Source organism: Neoarius graeffei, chromosome 10 (genome assembly GCF_027579695.1).
Source record: "Neoarius graeffei isolate fNeoGra1 chromosome 10, fNeoGra1.pri, whole genome shotgun sequence".
Lineage (NCBI taxonomy): Eukaryota > Metazoa > Chordata > Actinopteri > Siluriformes > Ariidae > Neoarius > Neoarius graeffei.
The window spans coordinates 31,552,443-31,575,459 of NC_083578.1; the positions used below are offsets into that span (position 1 = coordinate 31,552,443).

Below are 23,017 nucleotides of genomic sequence, written 5' to 3' on the forward strand. Positions count from 1 at the left end.
ACTTTGAGTGGCCAGTTATTATCCTTAAATGAGACAGTATCAACACTTTGAACATTTCTTACCCATAATAAAGTAAGATATCTACACCTTGAATGATTCTCCTCAAAAGAAAACAATATCAAAATTTTGAGAAATATTTATCTTTAAGTGGGAACAGTGTGAGAACTGTGAGTGGTTCTCATCCTCAGTAAAATAACTATATATTATTGTATGTCATGAGCCCTTGTGATGACTATGATTTTGTTCTAAAGTAAAGTGCCCTGGTGGTCCTCCAGTCAGTCATAGAACAGTTGCATAACCTTATATTATTATTTTTTTAAAAAGTGGTAACGACATGTTATTTTGTGATCTCTTAATGAGAAAAACAAGGTACAAATGCTTTTGAGTGGGTACCAAATGTGTATTAGACACATATTGGCAACATAAACAGCAAACAAAACTTAGTGTGGTCTAGTAAAGGTTTTTATTTTGATCACCATCATAATTTATTTAAATATATTTTGAATAGTAGTTACATTTATATTCTGTCAGAGGACATAATTTGAGTTTATAACGTGCCCCCTCCAAAAGACATCCCACAATTATGCACCCAAAACAACCCAATAATTCATTTTGTGAAACTTGCATTCCCAGAGTAGAAGCCTAAAACATATATTGTTCTAGACAACTGAGCTAAGATCATTTAACTTGATCTTCCACATTTCTATATAACATATATCAGTACTGCTATCTGATGTGATATACTCCGATATCAAAAAAAAAAAAAAATCACTGAATTGGGAACATGAAGGATGAGTGAAAAGAGTCCACTGCCATCCTTCAAATGGAAGAAAACACAATGTCCCCTGATAGTCAATACATTAATTCAAAGCAGCACAAAAACAATAATGTATCTAAAGATGTAAATATGTCCCCTCTCACTAAAGGTCTGACATGCCAGAATCTCTGGATTTTCTGCAGAGGTAAACAACCTATAGGCAAAAGTTGGCCTTTCAATTTAGGATCACCTTTTCATGAAAATGACGCTGATGTTAATAGCTGAGGCTACATTTAGATTTGTTTTCACAAATCTAATGATCTGACCTTTTTTTAAAGTGTAAAGGAAAGAAAATCACATAGAACCAGACTGCTTGAATTTTGCACATCCATATATTGAGTCAGTTGTTTCTATATAGGACTGCATGATTACAGTGTGTTTCAACAAGTAAATCTGATAGATCAGGTAGAGAAAAGAAAGTGCATCTCATTTGAGCATTACATCCTGCCATATAAAGAGCAAAAAAGGGGAGGTAGGTAGCCTCAGTCTACTTTTTTGTAAAGCAGTGCCCCATTTACTGACTCTTCTGATTCTTCCAACTCTCTATTAAAACCTCTTTTGTAGATTTGGAATAACTGTATGTCAAAACATCTACATATTGCATATTGTGCCATATTTACAGACAGGAACCTTAAACAAGGGTTTAGGGGTTTGTTCTTGATTTTGGCTCTTTTGCATCTTTATTCAATGACATGAAACAAAAAAAGGAAGAAAGTGTGGTCTTCAGATTGTCTCTTCAGAGAAGCCAAAGCCATGGGTGAAAGCACATACAGACACTTTCTACATAATAGTAGACAGTGTATATACCTTTTACAAATGTTTGTCTCTTTTTAAAAATTCCACATACTGATTTGGAATAGTGAAACTTGCATGGTGCCTCATGTTATCCCACTGATATTATAATCGAGTTAACTGTCTATAGTCATGTCATTTATATATGAAAAATCATCTGACAAAAATTTCTCCATTTTAATTTTTAGCAATAAAAACATAATATAGCTGTGAAATTGTCAGAGACTTATAGTCTCTAAGGCCTGGATGAAATGGAATAAGGTCCTAGCTATAGAGGTTTACACTCATAGAAACAAAAGCTTTGCTATTTATTATCCAGAAGTCAAACAAAATGTTTATTTTTATTTTCCAAGCACCATATGTTTACTTTGTGTTTCCACAGTATAGTACAGAGTACAATAAGTGCTGATTAATCAATATGAACTTTCACCCTTGGCCATTGTTCAAGTTCAGTTGTACAAAATTGCAGAATGATACTGGAAAGTAACATAAACGGATTCCATAATGCCAACTATTACATACTTTTACATTATACAATGGTGGGGTTTTTTTGGGCAGAGATTAAGCCTTGTCATGACACTAGTAAACACTTTTTTTTTTAATCACAAATCTTAAGACTACATTTAATCAGTGCCCAGAAAACTGTCCCATAGTGATTTATTAATATATCTGCATTTACAATAATGTCACTTAAATATTTTTGCTATAATATGTACACTGGTCAACATGATTACTGAGTTAAAACAAGCTTGAGAAAAAAAAGATTCTCTTCAAACCTAAGTTCAGCACCCGTACCACCTGAAGTAGATATGAAGTTTTGCCTGACATATAGTTATTATCTATACTCAGTAATTTTCTTCCATTTTCTTTAAACCAAAGATGGTTATCCAGGATCAAATCAAGTACTTGTCAGAGCAGGTAGATATCTTCACAGAATCTTAGGAATCTGTGGTAAATAAGACTTTTTAAAGGAAGGTTCATGTAACATGGACATAGAAAAATAAGATACAAAATTACAAAAAAAAGATACAAAAGTAATAAAAATAAGACAATAATAAATGTTTGTTTGTTTGTTTGTTTGTTTTGATCATAGCTCCAATGTGGGAAAGACAGCTCCCCCTAAGTGTTGTTTTTTAAAGGTTACTATGAAGATACATTTTTAAAAAGAGGCAAAAATGGATTTGGACTGATTTGACCCAGGATAACAGGCATCATCAAATCACAACTGTTTTTTATTTTGTTTACATTTTCTTGATTGGACCGAGGAGTCACATCTTATGGAACATGCTGTGCATGGTGGTTTTTGAAGTTAGTGGTTAATAATCAAGCTCCCAAAGTGCTACCTTCCTACACAGTTTAGCCCAAAACCTAATCCCCTGTTCTCACGACATCTTCAGAGGACCCTGATTAACTGAGTTAGGTGTATTAGATAAACTTAGAAAATAACTTTGTAGGAAGGTACAACTTCAGGATCCAGAATTATTTCTAAAGGAAAAACTCATGACAGTCCCCTTATGTTGTGCTGACTCTGACTCTAAACATATTCAAAGGATATTCTACAAAGCTACACACATTCTGCATTTTTTTTGACCTACATCCTTTGCTCCTGACCTAAACCCATCTGTCACTAAACATTAATTTTAGTGTCATGAGAAGGTGATAAGTTAGTGGACATTAACATTCTATTATATAAAGTGCCTACAAGCAACACAAGGCTATTACACACATTCAAGGTAAAAAAAAAAGAAGTAGTTTTCTCTTAAATTTATAAAAACAATGAATTCAAAATTAAATCGCTTATACAAACAGACTTCATGCATTTTGTTCATTATACCTCTCAAAACTATGAAGTTAAAATCCTCATACATCCAAAAAGTTTTTTGTTTTGTTTTACGCCATGTTTTTTTACAGGAAGTACAGAAAATAAAAGTGTCATCTTCCGAATATCTGTAATGTACATATTGCATGTCCCTATTAAAGGAAAAAAATCTTAAGATCAGGAGGCAATAGGAAGATGAAAAATATCTGAATGTTAATTCAATGTTGCTCCTAAGTTGCATCTTAAAGATTCTAAAATGACACAAGTGAAATGTGGGTTCAGTTTGGTGAATGTTGTCATGCTTGCATTCTTGTATTATAGTAGTACAGATTTGCCATGTTTTCCAGCTATCATTAGTTAGTTGGGCAGATATCAATACCTTATTATTAATAAACCAAATCTTTATCTGCCAAGTTTTCTATTTTTATTTTAATTTCATGAAAAAAAATAGGAGTTTTAAATATTTGTATATTTTCCGTGGCATTTTTCTGGGCCCCATTCTTTATAGGTTGTTCATATAAGCCATGCTTTTAAAAAAAAAAAAAATCATAATCATATTACGTAAGAAATTTGAAGTTACATTTGACATCAAAGTTTATGTGAGTTCACAAAGACAAGTCAAGGGTGAAATTTTGAATCTCTCATGCTGTCTCTCAGTATCAGTCAGAAAACTGGCACGATAGAATGTCGCTTTTGAAATAACAAAAGCAAGTGCTTCGGTGCTATATGAATATGTAAAGGTTGCAAATCACAGTACCTGTTGATGTGTTTAAGAATATATGTTTAGGGGAAAAAAAGGTTCCCTAAATCTAGCACCCTAAAGCATGCTTTGCTTTGTCCCTCTGGTGGGAACAGCCCCAATCCTTGCTATGGCCCTAAACAAAATATGACTTAACATGAAACTTTCACACACATATTTCTTAATTCCATTATCTACCGAATAACTACAGATACCAATAACAAAGGGGTTTTTAGAAAAAATTTGAAAATACGTCTATGGAAACTAGTGCTATTGTAAACCATAAATATTGTGGTTGGAGAAATGACAAAGCAAAACATACTCAAGTCATGGAACATGCGGTAGCTCTGAAATTGTACCTGATGATCTGTGTATCTCTTCCTTATTTGCATGTTTATTACACTGCTATATCTATGTTATCACATGAGCCATGAGATTCAAAAAAGCAAGTCAACGGAGTAGTGTGTTCTATAAAAAAGACTTTATATGTAGTGCCATGATAAAATGGTAGATGAAGCACATAATTTGTCTGTGAATTTGCTTTCAATAGGAAAAAAATATTAGGAATGGCAGTTGCTAGCTTTGACTCATATTGTCAATTGTTAACACTGATTTAGTGATTGGTGAATCACTTCCTTTTTTAAGGTAAGGCTGGGGTTAAGTTTAGAATTTGGTTAGGGTAAGCGTATTACAAGTAATTTGATGAATTATTTCTGATTAGATTTGATGAACATTCTAATTAGAAAATTCTTAATTACCCCGCAAAGGTGATATGGACAAAGCCAAGATGTAAGCTCAATCAATATAGTATTATGATCTAGTGTTCATATGAACGCAGTTCATTTGTAGGGTGATGCTAGTATCATTTTTAAGTTAGGACAATTATTAGTGTAACTAACAAGCTAAATAAACAGTATTTCTGCAAGGTATAACTATAACTGAGTACCTCCTGTTGAGCCACTAATTAAAGAGAGAAGTGCAATAACCAGGCACTTCAATGGGAGTTTTCTTTTAAGCAAACAATGGGCCTCATTTATCAAGCTGGATGCAAACATAAACTGAAACTAGAAAAATGCTATCAATGAAAATCCAGTTAGCTTGGAAAAACTTCTGAGTTTGTGTAAAATTATGTGTAAGGAGACTCACTAACATGAACCTCAACTGTATAGACTTCAAATCATATAATTGGCATGAGTTTCGATTATGCTGTGGAGTTTAGTTTCAAATGGTCAATTTATTTCAACTGCACAATTTTTTTTGAAACTCAGTTGTTTTATATTAATGATTTTAATGAAAATCAAATCCATAAACAAAGACAAGCCACCCAATTAGGACAAAAGTAATGGCACCCTATGTATGACAAGAGGAAGACTGGAAGTACGTCTATGCCTACATAAGGCAATGTGCTGCGTTACTGGAAAGAGTTTTTCTTTCCACATTTGATCATCATTTTGTAATTCAGCTCTCTGTGAGTTTTGCCTTTCATGGAGTTTTATGGATGTCACTAAACGTAAATCAGCTGTGCTGGCAATGAGCCTGATAACTTATTGGTGATTAGCATTTATCAACATGCGCACATGAACAGAAAAAGAAAAATCAATGAAACCTGAAATTTTTGCAAATCTGACAGGAATTTTTTTAGTTTGGCCTACGAAAACTTTTACACACAACTTTAGTAAATTATTGATAAATGAGGCCCAAAGCCTGTAGACATATAGACAGTGAAGGATATATTCTGATGCCTTGGAAACAGATGCTAGGATGTTAGGATTGTTTATATAGGTGTTGGAGTGAGCAGGCTAAAATGACACTCCTGACAATGAGCATTAATATTTGTAGCTAACAAAGGTGTCTTCTGCATAGCGAAACATTTTTTGTTCTACACCACTGCTATTATTTATTGTTACAATAATATTTGCTATGCTCATTCTTGCCTGCTCAGTTTCAAAAACATGTTCCTGCTCCTGCAGAAGACATCAAGTTTCTCTTCAATTCTCACACCAATCCCACAGGGTAACTGTTTGAATGAACAATTAGATGGCTATCGAATCTTGGTCGTTGAAATGAACCAGAATGATTTTAGACAGGAATACACACATATATTGGATGTAGATGAGAGGGTGAGAGTATGTTATTATAAAGCCTCCAGATAATAAGAATCAGCACCTTTCATAAGCATTATCTATGAAAAAGTGTGTAGCCCTATTTTTTGTTGAAGACATAAATGAGTTCAAGTATAATAGGTATATGTAAGTACAACTACAGGTAAGACTGTACTTTATTTCAAGCTTTAGGAGTATGTGTTGAAGCTGATCAGTAAAAGACAGGAACACCTATAACCTTGAACTTGCTTTGAGTAACCAAATTCAAATTTTTCACCAAATTAATTCAATTATATTGATATGAGAGCCATGTACAAAGAATGGGGCCCTGGTCTTTGGAATCTCAGTGACATCTTGACCAGCTTGTGAAAGTATGTTCTTAAAGTGGCTAATATTTGCTTTTTTCATTAATCTATTGATTCTGCATCATCATTTTGTTACAGGACCAAATTTAGGCAATTTCATTGTGTTTGTAAGTGTATGTATGGTATGTCAGGTGTTTCAGTGATACTACAAATAAGGAAGTGTGCTGGTAGGTGTTGTGGTGAACATATATACAATATGTACAAATGCACAGGGCTGGGTGTTTTTGAATGCACGTTTGTTAGTTCTGAGGACCCTGACCCCAGCCTCCTGCACTCGGGGGGCGACTTGGTTCTCCACTCCCCGACTGGTCTAGCTCGGCGCTGTCGCAATCCGAATCTTCACACAACGCCCGGGTCTGGCGGAGATATAGAGACACAGTTTTTATATGATTTATATAAACCATCTGCATCATGTATTTCTTCATTTCTACTGTCAACAGTCATGTTTCATTAACAATAATGTTTGTGAAAATACAGGATGCTTAAGGCAAAGAAAACTAAAGAATGTCTATTCTACAACCCTAAATCAAAAAAGTTGGGACGGTATGGAAAATGCAAATAAAAAACGAAAGCAGTGATTTCTAAATTTACTTCGACTTGTATTTCATTGCAGACAGTATGAACCCAAGATATTTCATGTTTTGCCTGGTCAACTTTTGTTTCTGAATATACCTCCATTCCTGCGTTTCAGGCCTGCAACACATTCCAAAAAAAGTTGGGACGGGGCAAGTTAGGGCTAGTAATGAGGTAAAACAATTAAATAATGATGTGATTTGAAACAGGTGATGTCAACAGGTGATTGTAATCATGATTTGGTACAAAACCAGTATCCAGGAAAAGCCTAGTCTTTGAGGAGCAAAGATGGGTGGAGGATCTCCAGTTTATCAATAAATGCATGAAACAATTATTGAAATGTTTAAAAACAATGTTCCTCAAAGAAAAATAGGAAGGGATTTTGATATTTTACTTTCTACAGTGCATAATATCATTAAACAATTCAAGTAATACAGAGGAATTTGGGGCAGCATGGTGATGTAGTGGTTAGCACTGTCACCTTACAGGAAGAAGGTTCTGGGTTTGAGCTCAGTGGCTGACAGGGGCCTTTCTGTGTGGAGTTTGCATGTCCTACAGGTGCTCTGGTTTCCCTCACAGTCCAAAGACATGCAGTTAGGTTAACTGGCTGTTCTAAATTGTCCATGTGTGTGAATGTTTAAGATGAGAAAACCTCTATAATAATCCAGTAGAAGGCAACAGGAAACCAGTACTGTAATTCTTCCCTAGAAATTTTGATGGCTGAAGCTCTCAGAGCAGACCTGCCATCAGGCAGAACACTAAAGAAGAAGAAGAGGAATTTTGGTGCATACAGGGCAAGGGCACAAACCTGACCTGAACACACGCAATCTCTGATCCCTCCGACAGCAATGCATCAAGAACTGTACATCTATAGCTGATATGAGCACATGGACTTGGGATTACTTTGGCAAACCTTTGTCACATTCAACAATTTGGACTTACATCCACAAATGCAGGGCGGCACAGTGGTGTAGTGCTTAGCGCTGTCACCTCACAGCAAGAAGGTCCGGATTCGAGCCCCATGGCCAGCGAGGGCCTTTCTGTGTGGAGTTTGCATGTTCTCCCCGTGTCCACGTGGGTTTCCTCCGGGTGCTCCGGTTTCCCCCACAGTCCAAAGACATGCAGGTTAGGTTAACTGGTGACTCTAAATTGACCATAGGTGTGAATGCGAGTGTGAATGGTTGTCTGTGTCTATGTGTCAGCCCTGTGATGACCTGGCGACTTGTCCAGGGTGTACCCCGCCTTTTGCCCGTAGTCAGCTGGGATAGGCTCCAGCTTGCCTGCGACCCTGTAGAACAGGATAAAGCGGCTAGAGATAATGAGATGAGATGAGATGAGATCCACAAATGCCAGTTAATATTATAGCATTTTATACAGTAAAGTTTTACTGTGTAAAATGGTATTGTTATATTAACTGTGTCCAGAAGTGCTGTCGACTTCTTTGGGCTCAGAGGCATCTGGGAAGGACCATCACACAGTGGAAACATGTAGTCAGATGAATCAGTATTCAGGTCTTTTTTTGTAAGAAATGGGCATTGTCCTGTGATGACCTGGCGACTTGTCCAGGGTGTACCCCGCCTTTCACCCGTAGTCAGCTGGGATAGGCTCCAGCTTGCCTGCGACCCTGTAGAACAAGATAAAGCAGCTAGAGATAATGAGATGAATGGGCATTGTGTGCACCGGACCAAAGACGAAAAAGACCATCGAGACTGTTACCAGCAACAAGTCCAAAAGCCAGGATGTGTCATGGTATGGGGTTGTGTCAGCAAAGGTAATTTGCACTTCTGTGATGGCAGTATTAATGCAGAAAAATACGCTGAGATTTTGGAGCAACATATGCTGCCTTCAAGACGACATCTTTTTCAGGGATATTTCAACAAGACAATGCAAAACCACATTCTGCACACATTACAAAGGAATGGCTGTGGAAGAAGAGGATTCCTGTCCCCTCTGTCCCCAATAGAGAATGTGTGGAGAACTTTGAAATAAAAAATGACAATGATGACCCCGTACTGTTGCAAACCTTACGACCTGTTTGCAGGAAGAATGGGACAAAAATAGCACCTGAAACACTTCACCAACTGGTGTCTTCAGTCCCTAAACATCTTTTAAGTGTTGTGAGAAGGAACAACATTATAAAGTGGTAAATGCTTTACTGTCCAAACTTTTTTGAAATGTGTTGCAAGAATCAAAATCGAAATGTGTTTATTTTGAAAAATCAATAAAATTCAGGAGGTAAAACATCAAATAATGTGCTGTTGTATTGTTTCGAGTACAATACAGGTAAAAGGTTATTTACAAATCATTGTTTTTAGTTTTAATTTAAATTTCAACATACAGTCCATACTTTTTCTGATTTGAGGTTGTATAACGTGTAACTATTAATCCATCAAGTTATGGTTTGATTAGACTGTTTAATCATGACATGTTACAAATTCTAAAATATGCTATACTTTAATCATGTCATTTTCCATGTAGGTCGGTTTTTGCAGGACTCATTTTAATACTGCAGGACAGTCAGCATTAGTTATAATATTAAAGTGGTCCATTTCTGATTGTTTGAAAGTAGCTCAGATATAAAAATGAATTCACATGTAGCCTCATGTGTGTTCATACTATAAAATGATTAGCACTGAAATTTGCATATTGCAGTAATGTTAATTTATGAACTAATGGTCTTCTGAGATTTATATTTTACATTTCATAAGATTTCAGGTGTGTTTTAACTTTGAATTTACAGTAAACAAAAATTATTAACATAGTTCATATTCATTATTATTATTATTATTATTATTATTATTATTAATAATAATAATAATAATAATAATAATAATAATAATGTTGTTTAATGTCAGCCCTGTGATGACCTGGCGACTTGTCCAGGGTGTACCCCGCCTTTCGCCCGTAGTCAGCTGGGATAGGCTCCAGCTTGCCTGCAACCCTGTAGAACAGGATAAAGCGGCTAGAGATAATGAGATGAGATGAATGTTGTTTAAATGCAAACTCATTGTCATCCTTGTAAAGTACTTTTTTTTTAAGCTGTTGTCTTTGATGACTCCTGCTTCATGGTGGCATCAGTATGAGACTGCACAATTTTATCCATTACTATAGTGAAAACTGATGGAGCTTTCAACATAAAAGAGACAAATGGTAGTTAGCATTTCTAACTATGTGATGCTGCAGCCAGTGACAGAGCCAGACAATTTTTCTAGGGGTGACCAGACTGCGACCATTGTTCACACAGGGGTGGCACATAAACTGATATCTTCTTGTTGTTTTTTTCTGTGTGGCAAGTCACTGTAGGTCTAGTGGTGTTTCTTGGTCACTCACTCATTAATTTGGGCAGGCAGTGACTGCCATGAATTACATCATGAAGACCTGCATAATAAGCTTTTTAATGTATTACTAAGCTGATAAAAAAAATTTAAACAGTTGTGAAAATTGTGCCTTTTTAATTGGTGATAAAGCTCACACAATTAAAAAATTTACACACACACACACACATATATATATATATATATATATATATATATATATATATATATATATATATATATATATATATGAGAAGGTACTTATAGGTACTTATACTTGTGACCGTGGCACCTTCCAATTTTTTAGAATTCCCTCCGTGATTCGGAAAGAGGAAACTCTGAGGCTTAGTACAGAGAGGAGACGAAGGGATCAGGACACTTCGTCCGATGACCATTTTGTCCAATAGTTAAGACATTTCGTCCAAAGCCTTTTTCATACGCACTATCAATTATTTTATATTTCAGGTATTCCTGTGTTTGCGAATGAAAGCCCTGTGAGAGTGTTCCTCTGCGCCTAAAGATTTAACATGATCCAGCCAGCTTTAAAAATTAATAACTCGGTCAACGGAGCTCACAGTGAGGCCAAATTTGACAAGCACCTCCCTCTAAGCCTCCCCCTTGGAAAGAGCATGGTCTCTGATCAGTAGGACCACACCTCGGCCCGGGATTCGTGAACAAAGCCCCGCGAGACCGCTGCTCGGTGCCTAAAGATTTAACATGATCCATACTATGGCACTCATTTACTGTACAAAAATGTGTTTTGCTTCAGTCAAATTCCATTGAGAATTCCTCCTTTTTTTTGAACAAACAAATACCTGAAATATAAAATAACTGATAGTCCGTATGAAAAAGGCTTTGGACGAAATGACCTGTATTCGTACTCGATGGTCAGTAGAAGTCTTATCTTCAGAAAAGCCTGACTTTAAATAATATGGATCAAAACCACACATATCTATCTTTGCTCAATCGTTCAAATTGTGGTAATACTGAGAAAATTCAGCAGTGTTTACAGACATGCTTTCAGCGCCTGCCATCCTAGTTGCTTTGTATATCCACCATCATGGCAGATGCTCATGAGGTAGCACATTTTGATCACGTGGTTGCAAGACAGTTACTTGTTCTTCTTCTGTAATTGTGTTGGTGGTGGTTGATATTCAAGTTGAGTGTATTACCACCATCTACTGTTTGGGTGAAGAACTACTGGTTTGAGAGTGCGCTGTTGAATTGCGTCCATATGGGAATGACTGCATCCAGACATAGCTCCATGAAAAAGTTGCCAACAAAGCGGTGTTGGGGGTGGCTGGAGGGGTGGCCAGAGATTAATTTAGGGTGGCCACCACTGGCCACCCCTTGGCTCTGCCCCTGGCTGCAGCTTTGGCAAGCATTATGAAACTACAAATGGAATTGTGTGCTCTGGCCAGATGAGACCATGAACACTATTAGCACATTTAAAGATACTGGGGACTGCATACAAGGGCAAAGTATCTGATATTCCCTGTGAAATTAGGTGGTAGATCATTGACTGCTTAGTGCTCTTTTGGATATATGGCCTCATGTGAAAGTTGATGTCTTGATGAATTTTGTCAAATACCAGGATTACTTAGGATAAAGCCTGGTTTCATCTGTCAGAAGGGTAAGATTTAGTGTAAAGGGGGAAATTACAACTAGATAAAACTAACGCATCCAAATCAACATAGAAATGAGGTTGCTGGAAAATTACCACTCCTGCCTTAGTATTTGAACCTTACTGAAAATCTGTGGTGGAAGAATAACCTCATACTATTGTATTTCTCAGTACAGGCTTTGCTAATTATGCATTAATAGGTTTGCTGATATTTTTAAAACTAGTGATCTGTAAAAACCAATGTTTTATCTTTACAGCATCCCTATATGTTAAGCTCCTGAAGGCTTTTGATAACATTCAGTCCGGAGTTACGTAAAGCACAATGGTTCATGATACAACAATTTGCTGTTATTAGGTATTGCCATTTTTAATAAAGTAATATCAGTTCTTAAAACATTTATCTTATATAATTAACACAATTAGCATGCCATCTAAATGTGGGATTTAAGTGAAGTGCAAAAACATTTTTAGAATACCAATTGACCACTTGTTAAAAAACATTTAGGATCTAAGTAGTAAGCATAGATTCATTCCACATGCTTCATTTTAGGCTTTTTCACAAGGGACATTAAACATTGGTAGTGTTACAGATTAAGTGACTCATGAGTTACCTCCTAAGAGGATTTTCCTGAATTTTAAAACTAATGATTATCACATCATGAAGAACTCATAATTACATGTACCTCATCTTGAGATCATTCATACTTTGCGTGTGGATCTAGAATTTTCACCTCCAAAATGTTTTGTTCCAGATCAAAGTTTGCTCGCTCCTGTTCAAGAGCAGCAGCCTCCCTCTCCGAGATTGCAGGGTCAGTGATGTCTGCAGGGATCTCAGAACCCTGTGAGATGAGGTCATCACTTCGATCATCCAGTCGCTCATCGGTATTAGTGCTGACCACATCTGGTGTGCCACTGTGAGAGTGGTCAGTGGTATGGCCTTCCTCTCCATCAGAGACAGACAAATTCTCTGAGCTGAAGGTGGACACAGACTGGCACTTGGATATACTAGTTGGCCGTCTGAAGATTAAGGCAGACATATCAGTAAACTGGAATGTAAATCAGAATGTTAAGAAAATATGGTACTTTGGCTGTGGATTATGTGCTTTCATTACACAGTAGAACCCATATAATGTAAATTTGTATAGATTCCACTTGAATTATTGGTATCATTACTGGAATGATTGTATGAAATAAATATTACACACAATAATTCAAATCTTCCACTCAAACAATACACAGAACTATAAACCCAATTCCAAAACAGTTGGGACGCTGTGTAAAACGTAAATAAAAACAGAATGCAATGATTTACAAATCATGGAAACTACAACCTCGATTCCAAAAAAGTTGGGACAAAGTACAAATTGTAAATAAAAACTGAATGCAATGATGTGGAAGTTTCAAAATTCCATATTTTATTCAGAATAGAACATAGATGACATATCAAATGTTTAAAGTGAGAAAATGTATCATTTAAAGAGAAAAATTAGGTGATTTTAAATTTCATGACAACACCACATCTCAAAAAAGTTGGGACAAGGCCATGTTTACCACTGTGAGACATCCCCTTTTCTCTTTACAACAGTCTGTAAACGTCTGGGGACTGAGGAGACAAGTTGCTCAAGTTTAGGGATAGGAATGTTAACCCGTTCTTGTCTAATGTAGGATTCTAGTTGTTCAACTGTCTTAGGTCTTTTTTTTGTTGTAACTTCCGTTTTATGATGCACCAAATGTTTTCTATGGGTGAAAGATCTGGACTGCAGGCTGGCCAGTTCAGTACCCGGACCCTTCTTCTACGCAGCCATGATGCTGTAATTGATGCAGTATGCGGTTTGGCATTGTCATGTTGGAAAATGCAAGGTCTTCCCTGAAAGAGACGTTGTCTGGATGGGAGCATATGTTGCTCTAGAACCTGGATATACCTTTCAGCATTGATGGTGTCTTTCCAGATGTGTAAGCTGCCCATGCCACATGCACTAATGCAACCCCATACCATCAGAGATGCAGGCTTCTGAACTGAGCGCTGATAACAACTTGGGTCGTCCTTCTCCTCTTTAGTCCGAATGACACGGCGTCCCTGATTTCCATAAAGAACTTCACATTTTGATTCGTCTGACCACAGAACAGTTTTCCACTTTGCCACAGCCCATTTTAAATGAGCCTTGGCCCAGAGAAGACGTCTGCGCTTCTGGATCATGTTTAGATACGGCTTCTTCTTTGAACTATAGAGTTTTAGCTGGCAACAGCGGATGGCACGGTGAATTGTGTTCACAGATAATGTTCTCTGGAAATATTCCTGAGCCCATTTTGTGGTTTCCAATACAGAAGCATGCCTGTATGTGATGCAGTGCCGTCTAAGGGCCCGAAGATCATGGGCACCCAGTATGGTTTTCCGGCCTTGACCCTTACGCACAGAGATTCTTCCAGGTTCTCTGAATCTTTTGATGATATTATGCACTGTAGATGATGATATGTTCAAACTCTTTACAATTTTACACTGTCGAACTCCTTTCTGATATTGCTCCACTATTTGTCGGCGCAGAATTAGGGGGACTGGTGATCCTCTTCCCATCTTTACTTCTGAGAGCCGCTGCCACTCCAAGATGCTCTTTTTATACCCAGTCATGTTAATGACCTATTGCTAATTGACCTAATGAGTTGCAATTTGGTCCTCCAGCTGTTCCTTTTTTGTACCTTTAACTTTTCCAGCCTCTTATTGCCCCTGTCCCAACTTTTTTGAGATGTGTTGCTGTCATGAAATTTCAAATGAGCCAATATTTGGCATGAAATTTCAAAATGTCTCACTTTCGACATTTGATATGTTGTCTATGTTCTATTGTGAATACAATATCAGTTTTTGAGATTTGTAAATTATTGCATTCCATTTTTATTTACAATTTGTACTTTGTCCCAACTTTTTTGGAATCGGGGTTGTATATATTTTATTGAAATAGTACAAGACAGCATATCAAATGTTGAAACTGAGAAATTTTATTGTTTTTTGAAAAATATATGCTCATTTTGAATTTGATGCCAGCAACACGTTTCAAAAAAAGGTGGGACAGGGCATGTTTACCACTGTGTTGCATCGCCTCTACTTTTAAAAACACACTATAAATGTGTGGCAGCAGGGGCGTGAGCAAGTGCTGGTTTGTGAATGGAGAGCAAAGCCAGGGAAGGTGAGTCACAAAGTGATTGCACCTGTGTGTAATTAATGTGCTGTGTGTGTGTGTTTTCCCAGTGACGGGGAGCAGATAAAAGGGTGGAGAGGAGAGAAGAAGGAGAGAGCTTCCCTGTGTGCAGTGTCTGTGTGTGCGCGCGCGCGCGTGCCCGCGCATCAGAATGAGACATTATTTGAATCTGTGAAAGCTGAAAAGCTTAAATAAAAGGTGTCATAGTGCCGAACCCACCTGTCCCAGTGCTTCAGTGTCCCACGCCTCCCAATAAGAGTACTACAAAATGTTTGGGAACTAAGGAGACTAGTTGCTGTGGTTTTGAAAGTGAAATGTTGTCCCATTCTTGCCTGATATACAATTTCAGTTGCTCAACAGTTCGGGTTCTCCTTTGTCATATTTTGCGCTTCTTAATGCACCAAATGTTTTAAATGGGAGACAGGTCTGGACTGCAGGCAGGCCAGTTTAGCACCCGGACTCTTTTACTACGGAACCATACAGTTGTAATATGTGCAGAATGTGGTTTGGCATTGTCTTGCTGAAATACACAAGGCCTTCCCTGAAAAAAGATGTCATCTGGATGGCAGTATGTTGCTCCAAAACCTGTATATATCATTCAGCATTAATGGTGCCTTCCAAGATGTACAAGCTACCCATGCCATGTGCATTAATACACCCCCATACCCTGACAGTACAGAATCGTGCACTGATAATAAACTGGATGGTCCATCTCTTCTTTAGTTCAGAGGATATGGTGTCCATGATTTCCAAAAATAATTTAAAATTTCAATTTGTCAGACCACAGGACAGTTTTCCACTTTGCCTCAGATGCATCAGCACATAAATGAGCTCAGGCCCATAGAAGGCAGCGGTGTTTCTGGATACTGTTTATATTTGGTTTTAACTTGCATTTGTAGATGCAGTGATGAACTATGTTCACAGACAATGGAAGTGTTCCTGAGCCCATGCAGCGATTTCCACTACAGAATCATATCTGTTTTTAATGCAGTGCTCCTTGAGAGCCCGGAGATCATGGGCATCCAATGTTTGTTTTCGGCCTTTGCCCTTGTGTACAGAGATTTCTCAGGATTCTCTGAATCTTTTAATGATATTATGGGCCACAGATGATGTGATCCCCAAATTTTTTGCAATTTATATTGAGGAAAATTATTCTGAAATTGTTGTACTATTTGCCCACACAGTCTTTCACAGAGCAGTGAACCCCTCCCCCATTTTTACTTTATGTTTCTGACTTGCTGCCAATTAACCTAATTAGTTTGTTTAACATTACACAACTTTTTCAGTCTCTTATTCCTCTGTCCCAACTTTTTGAAACATATTGCTGCACTAAATTCAAAATAAGCATACATTTTTCAAAAAACAATAAGATTTCTCAGTTTCAACATTTGATAGGTTGTCTGTACTATTTTTAATTGGAATATAGGGTTTCCATGATTTGCAAATCATAGCATTCTGTTTTTATTTACATTTTACATCACATCCCAACTTTTTTTGGAAGCAGGGTTCTATTTATCTTTGTACTAACAACAACATATTGTTGTCATGTAGATATGTCTTTAAGAAACTAGTTATTTTCATATTCACCGAAGAAATTGAGGGAGGCACATAAAGTTTCATGATTTGTAAAAATACATAATGATCTATACAAAATGTAATGTGTTTTTTTTTATAGACCCGAGTGTTTTACTGGGAAATATGGCACTCATATTTTTCATACGAACTACATCTGGGACATTGAGTAACATATTTTCCAATATCCTCACTCGTAAGGATATTGATGAATTGTTTTGATTAGCTTGTGTAGTTTTTTGGCATGATCCAGTCCGGAATTTCCAAGTCCTGATCTGTGCATTTGTGTTCCACTCTGGATTTTCCCTATTCTCTTCATGCTGCACTAGCACACCTGCTATGCATTTGCTTTTAGTCACTCTATATAAACATGACGGGGACAATTATACGATGTGGAAAAATACTTGCTGTCATGTTACTCCTAGTTTGTGTTTGTTTTTGGGTTTTTTTCCTCTGCTGCTTTACCTGTTTTTCTGACTTAGATTACGTTTCTTGGATTATGAGTTTGCCTGTTGTTTTTGGACTTTTTGACCATGACTCTGGACTCTTTTTTTCTTGGCTTACTGATTGCCGGTCGTGCTCGGATTTCTCCCTGGATTACTGTGACTGTTTTCTCTGTGTCTGCCCTGCTGTTCCCAGATTTTCACCAGAATAGTACAGACTGTGTTGCTGCCTCTGCTTCCAGCCTGTGTGCCTCACCACTTCACTCATTAGGTATGCCTCAGTTTTTATCTATGATTTCTGTAATTGCTCTTTGGGTCCTAATCTGTGCCCGCGACCTCTGGATCATGACAGAATTTTTCTGCCACTATGGACCTAGCAGACTACAATCCTCTCAAAACTCCTTTGGCTAAACAGGGCTCAGTTCTCAGGTCTCCCCAGCAAGAAATCATAGCAGTGTGACAGAGCATGTCCTCTATCACTGGGACTCTACAAAGACTCTCTTCCCAAATGGACAGCTTTATTCGCTAGCTGACCAGCACTGACGCCTGTCAATCAACTGGCTACTTCTGCTGCTCTGCAGCTGTATGATGGTGCACCCAGGACCTGCTGTTCGTTCCTCTCACAGTGTTCCTTAGCTATGGAACTTCAAGTGTCTGCCTTCCCTTCTGAAAGCTCTAGTGTAGCTTATGTCATCACACTTTCAACAGGAAAGGCATGGAAGTGGGGGACAGCTGTTTAGGAAGCCAGGGCTCCCTGCTGTTTGAGTTTCAGGGAGTTTACAGAGGAGCTGCAGAAAGTTTTTGACCATTCTCCCAAGGGCAGGGAGACAGCAAGACAGCTAATGGGGCTGAAGTGAGGTGCTCATTCAGTTCACAATTATGCCATTGAATTCCAGACTCTTGCCGCAGCAGTTGACTGGCATGCGAGCACCTTATATGACGCCTTCTTTCATAGGCTGAATCATGCCATCTTGGATGAGATTGCATCTCATGATCTTCCTGAGAGCCTGAATGCTTTGGTGGACCTGGCCAGTCAGGTACACTCTTGCCTACAGCTATGCAATCAGAGAAGGGATCAGAGGAGGGACCATAGGGTCGAACCCAGGACTGTCACCTCTCCATTGGAGGGTGCCACCCCCGATGAATCAGAGTCCATGCAATTAGGCAGAACCTGCCCCCAGAGGAAAGAGGATGCCATTGAGAAACTAATTCCTGTTTTTACTGTAGACAGTCTGGACATTTATTCTCCTGCTGCCTGATAAAAGGATCTGCCCACAAGTAAATACAGGGATATGGGTGGGCATCTCTACACATTCTTCCCCTGCTGTGAGATCAATGTTGCCTGTCAAAAATCACATTTCTGAATAAGATCCAGTCTATCCAAGCCCTCACTGATTTGGGTGCAGACCAGAGTTTTATCATGACTTCCTGTGCTGAGGAACTGTGCATCCCCTTGTGGGAGTTAGATTGTCCCCTTGTGGCTAGAGCCCTATACAGGGCTGAACTTAGTCCCATCTCCCACATCAAGGACCCAGTAATTTTGAAGGTTTCAGGTAATAATATCGAATCGATTTTGTTCTATGCCATGAATTCCCTTGAGCCTAGTGTGCTTGGCCTCCCCCGGTTATGACTCCACAACCCCTACATTAACTGGAGCAATGGGACCATCCTCTCCTGGAGTACTAACTGCCTGGCTATCTGTCTGGCTTCAGGTCAGATTCCTCTGGCCCCTCTTGTTACAAGCCCTGATGAGACAATAGATCTTGAATATCTGGACCTTCATCTACATAGACGAATAGCACCATAGAGCTGTTATCTGGAACCACACCTCCCAGGGATTGTATCTATTCTCTTTCCCCCCTGGACCCCTGAAGTGAGAGGCCATGGACAAATACATCTCAGAGTCACTAGTGGCTGGCATCACCCGTCCATCATCCATCATCATCCATTGACAATTAGGGACTAAATGTTATTACTGTTAAGAACCGCTACCCCCTACCACTCATGTCCATGGCCTTTGAATTGCTGCAGGGGGTCAGTTTTTCTCCAAGTTGGACCTCTGCAATGCCTACCACCTTGTGTGAATAAGAGAAAGGGACAAGTGGAAGACTGCATTCAACAGTCCTTCTGGCCACCATGAATACTTAGTTCTTCCATTTGGGCTCATTAACACCCCCTCTGTCTTCCCAGTCCTGGTCAATGATGTCCTACAAGATTTTATTAACCAGTTTGCCTTTGTATATCTTGATGATATTCTCATCTCCCCCACACTGGAGGTCCATTGAGTCCACATCAGACAGGTCCTGCTACAACTCCTGGAGAATCAACTTTTTGTCAAGGCAGAGAAGTGTGAATTCCACAAGAACAATGTTTCCTTCTTGGGCTTTGTGATAGCCACTGAGGTAGTCCAAATGGACCCAGACAAGGTTAATGTGGACTCTGAGTGGCCTGTTTCTTCTTCTCGTCAGGAACTGTAGTGCTTTTTGGGGTTTGCCAATTTCTATCAGCAGTTTATCAGGAACTGTAGCACCATTGCTGCTCCCCTGACCAAGCTCACATCTTCCAAGTTCCCCTTTTCATGGACTAACCATGCCAAGAGTGCCTTTTCTTCACTAAAGAACAGATTCACCATGGCACCCATTCTTATCATCCCTGACCCACCTGCTCAGTTCATCCTTGAAGTTGATGCCTCAGATATGGGCCTTCGGGCTGTCCTTTCTCAGAGGTCAGCCAAGGATAATAAGATGCACCCCTGCGCATTTCTTTCATCACCTGACACCAGCTGAATGCAACTATGGCACTGGAGATCAAGAACTGCTAGCAAGCAAGCTGACCCTGGAAGAGTGGAGGCATTGGTTGGAGGGGACTGAGACTCCATTTGTCATATAGACAGATCATAAGAATCTTGAGTAGGTCAAGTCTGCTAAATGACTCAACTTGCGCCAAGACAGATGGTCATTGTTTTTCTCCCATTTTAACTTTATGCTCTCTTTTGGGCCAGGCTCTAAGAATGTCTAGTCAGACACTCCCTCCAAGCAGTTTTCTCTGGACTCTCAGCAAGGCACTGTCAACCCCATTCTCCCTCCTCATTGTCTAGTGGCTGCTACCTGACTTGACATAGAAACTTCCATCCAGAATTCTCTGTCCAGTGACCAGGTAAAAGCCCACCTAACTACCAACTGGGCAGCATGGTGGTGTAATGGTTAGCACTGTTGCCTCATAGCAAGAAGGTTCTGGGTTCGAGCCCAGTGGCCAATGGGGGCCTTTCTGTGTGGAGTTTGCATGTTCTCCCTGTGTCTGTGTGGGGTTCTTCCAGGTGCTCTGGTTTCCCCATAGTCCAAAGACATGCAGGTTAGGTTAACATGAGGTGGCCTTGGGCTGTAGTGCTCTTGAGCAAGGCACCTGATCCCCAACTGCTCCCCAGGTGCTGTAGCATAGCTGCACACTGCTCTGGGTATGTGTGTGTGCTCATTGCTCACTTGTGTGTGCATGCATATGTTCACTGCTTCAGATGGGTTAAATGTAGAGGATGAATTTCACTGTGCTTGAGTGTACATGTGACAAATAAAGGCTTCTTCTTCTTTTTTTATGTGCCTCTTTGTGTGTGCTCCCAGGTGCTTCAGTGAGGACATAACTCTCTTCTAGCCTGGCATTCTGGGGCAGCTGTCCTTAGACAATGTTTCTGATGGCCTGTAATGTCTGTTCTAGAAACAAGACAAACAAACAACCTGTGGCCAGACTGTTAAGACCCTTACTTGTACCTCGCCACCCTGATCCCACAATGCAGTGGACTTCATCACCAGCCTCCCCAGCTCAATGGGTAACACCTGCATCCTGACAATTGTCCATCGCTTCTCTAAAGGCCCGGTCACACAGCACTCCGCGTCTATATCACGTACAAAAAGATACAAAAATCTGGTGGACGTGGTCGTAAGTGGTAATTTTTGGTCAATTTTGGCTTTGCTGTGCTTTGTACGGGGTATGGCCGTCGGCGGCTGTTTCACTGCTGCAGCACTGCCAAATCACGGGTAACCGCGGCTCAGCGTCGTTGGAAGAGCGGCTTGCTGCGCATATAAAAGCGGTAGGATATGTTGAGCCTGTATCAGTTGGTTCTGTTGGTGCTGGAGCATTAACATGAGGACATCACAGCGTTGAGGGTTCATGTTCACCCCTTGACATCTAGACTGCAAGTGCCGAGGTCTCAGAAAATTACGGTATTTACATGCCGCAAATCAGAAGTGATGCAGAAGTGATTAGACAGTGATCAATCGAATTTAGAACTTGTTTGAGACGTCGTTTAACGGGCTTAGACAGTGCTATGTACGCGGAAAAATCCATTTCTCAGTGATAAGCCGCTAAACACACGCTATATCCCGTGATACCAACGCGTAACACCCGTCCGATGACCGTGCTCTGCCCGTGATAGACCGCCAAACTTTCGCGTCTTACCACGTCTCCCCAAGTTTTAATAACGGCCGGGACACTGATTATCACGTGTTTTTCACCTGTGTTGCACGTCTTTACCACGTGTGCCGGCCGTGGTTGTCCGCGGTCTAAAGTTTTGAGCAGTCCAAAACTTTTTGCCGCGTCCGACGCCGTTCCGATTTTCCCCTGCGTCCTGTCACGTCTGTATATCGACTGTAACACGTCTTAACTTCGACATCAACACGAACAATATCGTCTGCTTCACGGGAGAGCACTTTTTGACGGGTTTTGGCCGTGATAAAGCCGTAAAGCGCTGTGTGACCGGGCCTTTAGGCTGCTCACTTCATCCCCCTCCCTAAGCTGCCTTCAGCTAAGGAAACAGCAGAACTGTTAATCAACCATGTGTTCCAGGTTCATGGTTTGCTTATGGACATCATGTCTGACAGAGGCCTTCAGTTCTCTCCACACTTCTAGAAGGAATTCTGCAAACTCACTGGGGCCACTTCCAGCCTCTCAGATTACCATACACAGACTAATGAGCAGACGGAGCACACTAATCAAACATTAGAGATTGCCCTATGGTGCTTAATATCCAGTGATTCTTCCTCCTGGAGCCATGTGCTCCCTTGGATAGAATATGCCCATAACAGTCTTCCCACATCATCCACTGGGATCCACATCCACCAACAGGAGGGAGACAGCAGGCTGAACCTGGTGCAGAGGAATGTCAACATCTTTAAGTTCATCATTCTCAACATTCTAAAGTTAATCAACCATGGAACCTTTTCAGTGTTGCCTCAGTTACCAGCCCCCTCTTTTTCCTGAGCAAGAGGAGGAGGCAGCCCATGCCTTTATCCAATGCTGTCGCAGAGTGTGGGCACGTGCCAGACATCACCTGTTATGCTCCAATCATGCATACAAGACGATGGCAGACCGACACTGCAGGCCAGCTATTGTTTACCATTCGGGACAAAGGGTCATGTTATCCACGGCTAATCTCCCCTTCAAGGTCTCTTCCTGTAAGATGGCTCCCAGGTTTCTTGATCCCTTTTTATTTATAAGGTCATTAACCCCACAAAGGTGAGACTGTCATTGCCCAAGTCTATGTGGCACGTCCACTCATCCTTTCATGTCTCCCAACTAAGACCCCTGGTCTCTAGCCCCTTTTCCCTCCTTTCCAAGGCCCCTTCCCCCAGGATCATCAATGGAGGCGAGGCCTACATGGTCAGGAAATGACTAAA

At 39.7% G+C, this 23,017-nt stretch overlaps 1 protein-coding gene across 1 annotated transcript in view; it reads right to left on the minus strand.

The window, feature by feature from the left end:
• Positions 1-6,873: 6,873 nt before the first annotated feature.
• The window catches only part of map3k12 (mitogen-activated protein kinase kinase kinase 12), a 35,869-nt gene continuing 19,725 nt past the window's right edge, over positions 6,874-23,017 (minus strand). Inside the window, exons 12-13 of the mRNA XM_060930777.1 lie at positions 12,877-13,162; positions 6,874-6,990 (exon numbers count right to left, since the gene is read on the minus strand). Coding sequence (XP_060786760.1) covers positions 6,874-6,990; positions 12,877-13,162 — 403 coding nt within the window. The remainder of the gene's footprint in view (positions 6,991-12,876; positions 13,163-23,017) is intronic.